Raw genomic sequence first — 9,722 nt, forward strand, 5'->3', positions numbered from 1 at the left:
GAACTGACTGCTGATTGCTCTCTCCAGGTGAAGAACATCATTTATCATGCAGTGAAAGATGCTGTTGGCACCCTCAAGGCTCATGAATCCAAACTGGCAAGGTCTTAGGCATGGAGAAACTCCAAACTCCCCTGTGAAGCAGGTCTTTCACTCACAACACATACAGGGAACGGCGGGCTTCTCTGCTGGAGCAGAGGCCCTTCACTTGGAGCCAGTGTGGTCAGTATTACAAACTCTCCAGCCACTCTTTTCTACGCTGCCTCAACACTGAAGGTTGACACAGGAAAGTCGCACTGTTCACACACACAGTTTCAGACTCGAAGCCGAGGGTGCCACATCCCCATCCTGTGGTCTTTTGGGACTCTGAATTGCCTGAACATTGCTGGGCTTTCCTGCACATTCTCGTGACTTGAGATCCATGGAAACCGGGAATGTGGGCACACCTTTCTTTTCTTTTTTCTCTCGTGCCTAGTGAAGTGGGAATGTGTTTGGAGGTAGGGGGAATCCCATTACTGGTACAAGTAGGGGCTAATTGCTTAAACATGCCTGGTGGAAGCCTGACAGTGTCTCTGCACGTGACCTCTGACACAGCCCATCCCAGGAGACGGGGTGAAGCCATTCCCCACAATCTCTCCCGTGAACACTGGAGTCTTGCAGGACCCAGGGAGAACCCACTGCTTTTCCCAGGAGGCTCCAGGATTAGGAAATGTGTGTATTTAGTGAAAAATAGGTTTGTAGTGAAATAGTTACTATTTCATGAAAGTAGATATTTTTAGAATTTTTGAAATACCACAGTTGTTTTCCTGGATTATGAGGAAAGGCACATTACATTTAGTCTTCCTTTCGATAAAAATCTTTGAAGAAATATGATTTTTAGAAATCAACTGCCCATTATAGCACAAAATCAGCCAAAGCAGAATTTAAAAGAATTGGCTTTTTAGGATTCTTTTAGTTTTCTTCCCCTCCCATCTCAGTCCTTTCTTGAGGGAACAGCCAACTGAGAAAGAATTTTGTCACGTCTGAGCTGTGGTGTGTTTTACGAATACACACACTGGTGACACAGGAAACATTTTCACCTATTACCAGCGTTCCCTTGGGACTCCTCTTACACTTCCGAATGCGAAGGAAAGTTTGATTTCCTACATGAGGCTTTTTTGGTTTTTTGGGTTTTTTGTCCAGAAATATTTTCAACAAAACTTTCCAACTCTGTGGAGTTTTATTAAGAATTTATTTGAAAATGATGGAATTCATTGGCCCATAGATACGTTGGAAAATGTATCTACTTTCCAGCTGTACTGTAGTGCCCTGCAGGCTTGTTTATATGTTCACAGTTACTTTTTTTTTTTTAAATAAAAGTCATTTACTGTAGAATACTTTTAATTTCACTTTCTGTATTTTAATTTTGTTGAAGGGCTGATTGGGATTTCCACGTTCTTATTAAAAATCTAACAAATCTGTTTGGAGTGGACTAAATTCTTCCTGTGCCAGCCATTCTACAAAGCGAAGGCAGGTTGAGTCGGGTTGAAGGTGGAGGATAGTTCATTTTCAGATGTTCATTCCGTGGCTGCTTCCGATTACCCTTTGCTTCCTGAATTTGTGCCTTTTTGAGAGATGAAAGTGCCAAGTAATTGTGGTTTGTGGGCTTGGGGGGTGAAGGGAAAAGGTCACTTGAGTTAGAAGGTGGGAGAAAAGACGGGTTTTCCACATTTTATGCTGTGTGAATGGAATGGGAAAGGTGAGGTCCTGACCTTCCTGGGGCAGTCAGGAGTAAGGGATGGGGGATGGCATGAGCAAGGTTTTGGGCAATCAGTGGCGGGGTTCTGCAAAGCAGGAGGCCTGGCTTGCCCACATAGGAAACACGTGGCCCTGGATCCACCTTGGAGTTGGTGGGAAAAGACCCAAATAGGATTTTTTTTTTTTAATCCAACAGTAATTAAAGTGGCTTGAAGAGTGAGGACAGACTACGTTCCCATTAGAAAAGGCCTTTTGAAGCGGAAGTTGTAAAGAATAGCAAAAGGGGTCATCAGAGGCTGCTTCTCCAGACCCTGTTGGAAAACATCTTCCAAAGTGTTTGAGCCTGGAAATACAATTAGGGTGGAAATAGACCATTGTGTGGTTCAAGGATACCGAGTTTGAATAGGACCATAACTGAAATACAGAGCTCTGAGCTTGTCCTTTCAGCCTGGGTGGGCACGGGTCGAGGCTGTGATCACCAGAAGACTTACACCTCCACTTAAAGAATGCAGAAGCTTTGAAATGGAACAGGAAAGGAAAGCAATGGGGAGAAAAGGGGGTTGCAGAGGTTGGAGCTTTGTTGCTTTGGTGAAAATCAGGAGGCGGGCTAGCCTACATTCTGGATATAAATGTCTTCAGAATTAGGGCATACACTGCTGCCAGCCTTTGCTGGTGGGGGTGGAACTGGAGCCCCTGGATCCATCTCCAACCTAGACGTAGGGCCTCCAACCCTTCTGTTTAAACACATTCTGCCCCGGGGTATTTCCCCTGAGAGCTTGGGCTCATTCCCTTGCAAAGCTGAGCAAATGACTACCTAAAAAAAGCAGATCAGAGCAGGGGGGATTGGTCCTCCTCCAACTGGGGTGATTGGTGATGGCCAAGAAGGGGTAAGGTGGACAGGTGCAGCTATACTTCAGGAGTTATTGGGTGGGTGTCTTTACAGGGCCTGTAGTGGGGGAGGACAGTTTGCGGGTCAGCAGTTGGGAGAAATGGCCTGATTAAAGTAGACTTTATGGGTTACATCTTAGCTGCATGACTTAGTGATTTTGTGACCTTGGCAAATTATTGAACTTCCCTAAGCGTCCCGTTTCCTTATCTTCAAAATGAGGATAATTATAACCTCTGCCTGACTGAATGGTAGTGAGGATTCAGTGAAATAATGCGGGTTAAGCTCTTACCTCAGGGCCTGGCAGTTAGTAAGCACTCAATAAGTCCTAGCTAGTATTCCTCGAGGAATGTTCAAGCTTTTCAGCCTGGTGTGGACAAGGCAGGAGGAGGGTAGGATCTGGGGACTAGGATTTCAGGATGGAACCTGAAGGCCTGTGAGGACCTCAAACCAGGGCTCGGAATCCAAGAAGGAGGAACGAGTGATTAGAAGAAGGCAGGGCGCTGAGGGTCAAAGGCGCATGCCTGGTGATGGCAGGTGCAGGGGGCGCGCCGCCGCCGCCGCCGCTGCCGCCGGGGCCTCCCCTTTAAGAGCCGCCACCGCCCACGGCCCGCCGCTGCGGCAGGGACCTCCCCTTTAACCGCGGCTGCTCGGCGCTCCGCGGCCCCCGCGGCGGCTGCTGCTGCGGCTGCTGCTGCTGCTACTGCGGCTCCTGCTGCTGCCGCCGCCGCTCGACCTCCGGCACCTGCATCCTCGGCCCGGGCCGGGTCCCCCTGCCCCGCGCCCCGCCCGACCCCGCCATGGTGTCCTGGATCATCTCTCGCCTGGTGGTGTGAGTGCGGCGATGGCGGGGCGCGGCCGGCTGGGAGGGGGATGGGGAATAGGGATGGGGGAGAGGGGTGTTGAAGCCCTGGATGGACCGCTCCGTGGCTTCATACAACAGAGTCACCTAAAGGCACATCGTCCCTATTTGGGGTCCTCGGAGACAAGACATGGGGTGTAGGACCCAGGACCGGAGGGGGGAATATTAGAGGAGCCATAGTACGCCCGGCTTCTCACCCTTTTTATTTTTAATTTTCCTGTTCCTTCACCTTCCTTCATCCTAGGCCCGGGCATCGTGGCCTGATTTATGAGGGGAGGTGGCATGTCCCCTCCCCCACCTAGCAGATTTCTGCTGAAGGGGCAACTCAGACCTGGGCCCTCATCTTCCTGCAGGGAGAGGGCTAATGGAAGAGTGGAGAGCAAGGCAGGGCCTCATCATTCCATAGCTTAGGTCCTTGGCCCCCTCCCTCTTCCACTGACTATCAGGACACTGGAGATGAGGGTTCAGGCTCTGGAGGCCCCCCAGGGAGGACATCTGGGTATTGGGAAGCAGAGATGCTTGGAGGACAAAGTGTGGGAGGTAACCGGGAGAGGATGTGTGTTTTCAGTCTGGATTTGTGAAAGCCACAGAGGGGACGGCGTTAGGTGGCCTTCATTCCAGGCTGCTAGCCACATTGTGGAGCTGTGTCCCTGCCGCCTCCCCTGGGCCCCAGGAGGGAAGCCTGCTCCCACACCCCACATTTTGTCCTTGAGGATTCCACCCCCCACCCCAACTCCACAGGTCAGTTCTATGAGGCAGGTTCCTGTGAGAACGGGCAATACCCACACATTGTCAAGGAGCTGGGCCTGGCAGGGGCACCGCATGGGCCTCAGCCAAGCCCTGCCCTGGTTCAGGACACTGCCCCTCAGCCTCCACTGTGGGGGACTGACAGCCCAGGATTCCCTCCCATTCGGTGCTGTTACGTGCTTGTGTTCTGGCACCTTCTAGACCCACCAGGGTCTCCCTTCTTCCTCCCCCATCCCATCCCACCCCAGAGGGAATCCTGGGGCCTCGTACCTCCCTGTGGCCTTCGGAGTGGCTGCTTCTCTCTTACCTGGATGAGCTCCCTCGGAGCATCATTCCTCTTATTCCCTCACATGTGTCCTGTATGTGGTCTCTAATGGGGTCACTACCAGGTTGTACTACAGCCAGGGCCTCAAGCCCAGTCCCCCCCCCCCCGCCCCCCGCCAAGTTGAACTTGGTCCCAAGTCTGCTTACATGAGGTAATAAAACTTTTTGCCCCTCTAGGGCTTCCTGCCCCTGTGCCCTCTGCTCCCCAGCGCCACAGCGGTGCCTCTGACTGCCACATAGAGTGCCCTGTTAGGCGGTGTCACATTCCCTTACAGACCTGGCCCTACCCAGCCTGGTTCTGAGACAGGAAAGTAAAGGTTAAGGGTAGATGGGTACGAATGAGCACCATATCTGTAGAAGGAAGACACCTGTGGTGGTGATCAGACCCCCCCCCTACTCCCCATGATATGTTTATGCATAACCAGTGTTCATGGCTAAAGAGACCACATTGGACCCTCTGGCCTCTAGGTCTTTCCCCACCTAAGGGGCTGGAGAAAACCTGAATGATAAAGGGGAACCTTTATCACCCTAACCGTCTGGGGGCCTCCATGCTTGTGTATCACCAGAGGCTGAACTACTTTGACTATAAGCACTGATCTGAGTTCATCAGTCCAGCTGATGTGGCACTCTGGAGTTCTGTCCTTCTCCCCTTACCTACCCAGGGACTGACTGATGCAGAGCTGGGAGGGAGAGGCCACTGCTCTTGGCCGAGGGGACCAGTAACCCTGCCTGCCTCCCTAGGCTCATCTTTGGCACCTTGTACCCAGCCTATTCTTCCTACAAGGCCGTGAAGACAAAAAACGTGAAGGAATATGTGAGTTTGTGACACTTCATCTCCCACCCAACCCACAGGGCAGAGATGGGGGAGGACCATGGGTCACATTCCAGACAGGAGTGACTTTGTACCAATGCCTCAGCACTAATGAGACCCTGCTTCCCGAAGGTTCCTTTGTGTTCCTTTCCCCCAGCCCTGGTGAGATCCACAGGCAAAGTTGAGATGTCCCTTCCCACCCTGAGGGTCCCTTCCCCACCACACCTCCAGCATAGTCGGCAAGCAGACACGGGGTCCTGGGTGTCCCCCTGAGGCCCAGCTAACACTGCCCTCGGTGCCTTCAGGTGAAATGGATGATGTACTGGATCGTCTTCGCCTTCTTCACCACGGCTGAGACCCTCACGGATATCGTGCTTTCCTGGTGAGGTCCAGCATCCTGCCCTGCACCCCAGGGTCCAGGGTTTAGACTCTACCCCACCAGCCAAACCAAAGATTGAGAGCTGGGGTGGAGTCCCCCGACGGTTCCGTGGGGTCCTGAATGTCCACCCTCCCCCACACAGGCCTGGCTTGATCAGTAGAATGAGAGACATAGCCCCCACCTTTCTTTCCGGTGGCAGCCAAAGCACCAGCATAGAATTCAGGCAACCTGCTTCTGCCAGACTTGCTGTATGACCTTGGGCACATTGCAGCTTTGTCAGTCTCGGTTTCCTTGTTTGTAAAATAGGATTCAGTCTTACAAACATTCAATGCTGCCATTTCAAAGCACTACTAGACTAGACTATGTTACGAGCTCTTGGAGGACAGAGAATGTCTTAATCACCTATATGTACAGTCACAGCAGGAGCCCAAAAAATGTTTATCGGGTGAGCACATGCCTCTTGGAAGAGAGGACTAACAGCACAGAACAATGTAAGACAAGGAGGAGAAAGTTTCACGAAGAGGTAGAGGACAAAAGATGATTGCATTTGTAGATTGTAAAGGCCAGTGGCATTTGAGGAAAACAGTGTTAGCCGAAGTTGAGTGGGGTCAGATTAGGAAAGAATAATGGGTTAGAAATGAGGACAGGGAGCATAGATGCTTCTCGACACAAACAAAGGAAAAAGTTTTGTGAGGATGTAGGAGGTGTGAAGGGGTCTGTGGCCTGAGGAGAAGGAGCCAGGGAATGGACAGCAATCCTTAAAAGCAAGAGTCATGTCATGACAGCAAGGGATGGGATCCAGAGCACAGCTGGAGAAGCTTCAGTCTTCCTCATGGGCAGAAGGCAGGAAGAGAAGGGGGTGCGTACCCAGGAGTGGACCTGGAAGCTTAGGGAGCTCACCTTGGTGTTGACCCTAGGACAGAAGAGTAGGAGTCGTCTGTCAGAGTGAGAGGCCTGGAACTCTAGGAATAAAACGTGCAGAGAGCCACTGCCGAGGGGGATTCCTGCTTGGGGCACTTCTCACTGTCCCACTTGGAGTCTCAACTGAGCCTCCCATTCTCCTGGAGATGAGAAATGCCCAGTCACCTGAGCTACGTGGGGCCCCCAGGGCACTAAGGGTGGGGGGCCAGCCAAGATCTTGCAGGGGATCAGTTCACCCTGCACTCCCTATCCCAGGCTCTGCCACTTGCCTCTGTCCCACCAACAGGTTCCCCTTCTACTTTGAGCTCAAGATCGCCTTTGTGATATGGCTGCTGTCCCCTTACACCAAGGGCTCCAGCGTGCTCTACCGCAAGTTCGTGCACCCGACACTGTCCAACAAGGAGAAGGTTTGCCCCCACTCTCCGCTGACTTCCTCACCTGCCCCAGGCCGGGGCAGCCCAGTGCCTGCAGCCGTGTACATTCCTGGCTCTCCCTGTGGGTGCCCAGAACCCGAAGCGATCTGGCAGTGCCCTGGCCTCTGGGAGCAGGCCATGCCTTTGTCCAGGGGGGAACAAGGGCAGGCAGGGCCTGGCCAGTGGGGCCCACCCCTCACCTCCTGCTCCTTCCCCTCCAACCCTTCAGGAGATCGACGAGTACATCACACAGGCCCGAGACAAGAGCTATGAGACCATGATGAGGGTGGGCAAGAGGGGCCTGAACCTGGCTGCCAATGCCGCGGTCACAGCCGCTGCCAAGGTGAGATGGGGGCAGACCCAGGCTCCCAGGACCCCACCTCGCTCATGTCATGCCCCTGGCCAAGCCCCTTTGCAGCTATTGTGTCCTCGGTGCCGTGATGGTCTGGGGCTTTTGCAACTCAGGCTTCCAGGCCTGGCTCTACTAGCCTCCAGCTATGTGATTTCCACTCCCCGGGCCAGTCTCCTCCTCTGTCCAAAGGGAAGGTGTGGCCCCAGGCTGTCAGCGCTGCTGTAGGTGGGGGTGAGGACAGTGTGGGGAAAGCGCTGAGCTCAGGGGCTGCCCGTGCTCCATGGTGACCTCTATCTCCACCCCGCCCCTTCCTCCGGTTCTCCCGGTGCGTGGTGGTGACCCTAGGGCCAGGGGGTGCTATCAGAGAAGCTCCGAAGCTTCAGCATGCAGGACCTGACCCTGATCCGGGACGAGGATGCGCTGCCCCTGCAGGGGCCTGACGGCCGACTCCGACCCAGCCCCGGCAGCCTCCTGGACACCATTGAGGACTTAGGTATAGGCAGGGCCCCGGGCTGGGCAGAGGGAGGGGGTACCACGAGGGCATGGTGGCCAGGCAGGAAAGCCACCAGACCTATGTTCTCCTTTGCTCCCCCAAACCAGGAGATGACCCTGCCCTGAGTTTAAGGTCTAGCACAAACCAGGCAGATCCCCGGACAGAGACCTCTGAAGATGATATGGGAGACAAGGCCCCTAAGCGGGTCAAACCTGTCAAAAAAGTGCCCAAAGCTGAGGTGAGAGCCCAGGCCAGAGCCTGGGGACATGGGGAGGGGATGTGAGCCTCGCTGAGCCCTCTGACTTCCTCCCTCCTTCCTACAGCCACTGGCTTCCAAGACACTGAAGACCCGGCCCAAGAAGAAGACCTCTGGTGGGGGTGACTTGGCTTGAGGTCCTGACCCCCCACAGGCTGCAGAGCCCCTGCTCCACACTGTGCCAGTAGCCCACGTGTCTCAGGCCCTAGGGCCCCTCAGATGGCTGCCTGCCCAGTGACCACTCCTCTGGAAGGGCTTGGAAAAGAGGAGGGAGGCCCTGCTGTGGGGGTGGGGGGGGTAGAGGCTGGAGGAGTTGCTGAGGACTGAGCCACCCAAGGAGGTGGGGGCTCCTTAGAGCCCAAATTGCTATTCCCCCTGCTCCAGTCCTGCCCCCACCCATGCAGTGCCTTGCTGAAGACCATGGCCATCCCCTTTTCTGAGGTCCTAACATGCCCTCACTTCTCTCTCTAGGGTGGGGGGTGGGGGGGGAGTCACAGCCCAGAATAACCAGAGATGGGCCCGAAGGCACCTGGGAGACCAGGAGGGAATGGGGAAAGCTTCAGAGAACCTGGCCAAGGGCTCCAGACCATACCTGTGAATGGAGGACAGGGCCTTAATGCGTGTTTAAAGGACCAGGATGGCCAGGCTGGAGCTGCAGTTGGGGGATCGGGTAGGGCTGTGTGCTACATGTCCCCACTAAAAATAAGTGGGGTTCTAGGGGTATGCGTGTGAGAGTGTGTGTGTGTGTGTGCGTGTATGTGTGTGGGTGTGTGTATTTCTGGGTCTAGGGCAGGGGGAGTTCGGGGTAAAGGACTTTCCTGCCAGCAGTGACCACCCCCCACCATAAGCCCCAGCTGGCCCTTCCCTGCTTTCAGCCCTCCTTCCTACTCTCGGATGCTCAGAGGACCCCAGCCCATCCTGACAGGATGGGATTCTGAGGGCCTCTTACCTCCTCCCCTTTCACCGCCCCCCATTCCTGCCCTGCCCCTGTGCTGGGCTCCTCCGCCCCTCAGGCCCACTGTAGAGGCCCCTGCTGAGCCAGCTCCTTTCCTCCTCACCTGGGGGCTCATCTTCCTTTCCCCCAGAGCCCTCTTCCCATGCCAAGCAAACTGGGCCCCATGTGAGCAGACTCTCATGAGCCCAGCCTTTGCCCCACACACTACCCCAGCTTCTGCGTTGGCTTCAGTCAGGGCCGGGAGGAGTGTGTGAAGAAGAAAATAAATTTAGGAGCCAAAGGGCTTCCAATTCTGTGGAAAGAGGGTGCCCGTTGGACCTTTGGCACTGGATGAGCCAATAAACCGATTTCTGGCACCTCATGTGTTCCAGCCTCTGCTTTGTTCTTGCCCCTCCGGTCCACAGGTGAGAAGGACTTCAAGTGAAAAGCAGGGCCAGCTGCAGGAGGGAGTGGGGAGGAGACTGTGAGCCCCAGGAGTTCTGCTCTCCCAGATACAAGCTGGGCTTCGGCTGGTTCCGTCAGGGAAAATGGTTTGGACGGTCAAGATACAGCCAGGGCAGGGGTGCCTGGATGACTCAGTTAAGCAGCC

At 54.4% G+C, this 9,722-nt stretch overlaps 2 protein-coding genes across 4 annotated transcripts in view; both read left to right on the top strand.

Annotated features, from left to right (window-relative positions):
• KDM3B (lysine demethylase 3B) overlaps nt 1–1,455 on the top strand; it is a 63,124-nt gene extending 61,669 nt beyond the window's left edge. For both annotated transcript variants that reach the window (XM_026508078.4, XM_026508079.4), the window contains one exon: nt 28–1,455. In XM_026508078.4, the coding sequence (XP_026363863.1) occupies nt 28–108 (81 nt within the window). In that variant the 3' untranslated portion in view covers nt 109–1,455. The remainder of the gene's footprint in view (nt 1–27) is intronic.
• A 1,815-nt stretch (nt 1,456–3,270) lies between these two features.
• REEP2 (receptor accessory protein 2) lies at nt 3,271–9,489 on the top strand. 2 transcript variants are annotated; one of them, XM_026508080.4, is made up of 8 exons: nt 3,271–3,452; nt 5,295–5,367; nt 5,670–5,746; nt 6,951–7,071; nt 7,307–7,420; nt 7,775–7,922; nt 8,030–8,160; nt 8,246–9,489. In XM_026508080.4, exons 1-8 carry the CDS (start codon nt 3,421–3,423, stop codon nt 8,312–8,314), a joined length of 765 nt encoding a protein of 254 aa, XP_026363865.1. In that variant the 5' UTR covers nt 3,271–3,420; the 3' UTR covers nt 8,315–9,489. The 2 variants fall into 2 exon arrangements, with proteins under 2 accessions (XP_026363865.1, XP_026363866.1); XM_026508081.4 differs by having other exon boundaries at nt 3,298–3,452; nt 7,781–7,922.
• Nucleotides 9,490–9,722: the final 233 nt, after the last annotated feature.

Source organism: Ursus arctos, unplaced genomic scaffold (genome assembly GCF_023065955.2).
Source record: "Ursus arctos isolate Adak ecotype North America unplaced genomic scaffold, UrsArc2.0 scaffold_5, whole genome shotgun sequence".
Lineage (NCBI taxonomy): Eukaryota > Metazoa > Chordata > Mammalia > Carnivora > Ursidae > Ursus > Ursus arctos.

Coding starts and splice junctions, on each gene's coding strand:
- REEP2 (XM_026508080.4), top strand. CDS start 3,421: ATGGTGTCCTGGATCATCTCTCGCCTGGTGGT. Junction 5,747..6,950: donor ACGGATATCGTGCTTTCCTG/GTGAGGTCCAGC, acceptor TCCCACCAACAG/GTTCCCCTTCTACTTTGAGC. Junction 7,923..8,029: donor GGACACCATTGAGGACTTAG/GTATAGGCAGGG, acceptor CCCCCAAACCAG/GAGATGACCCTGCCCTGAGT.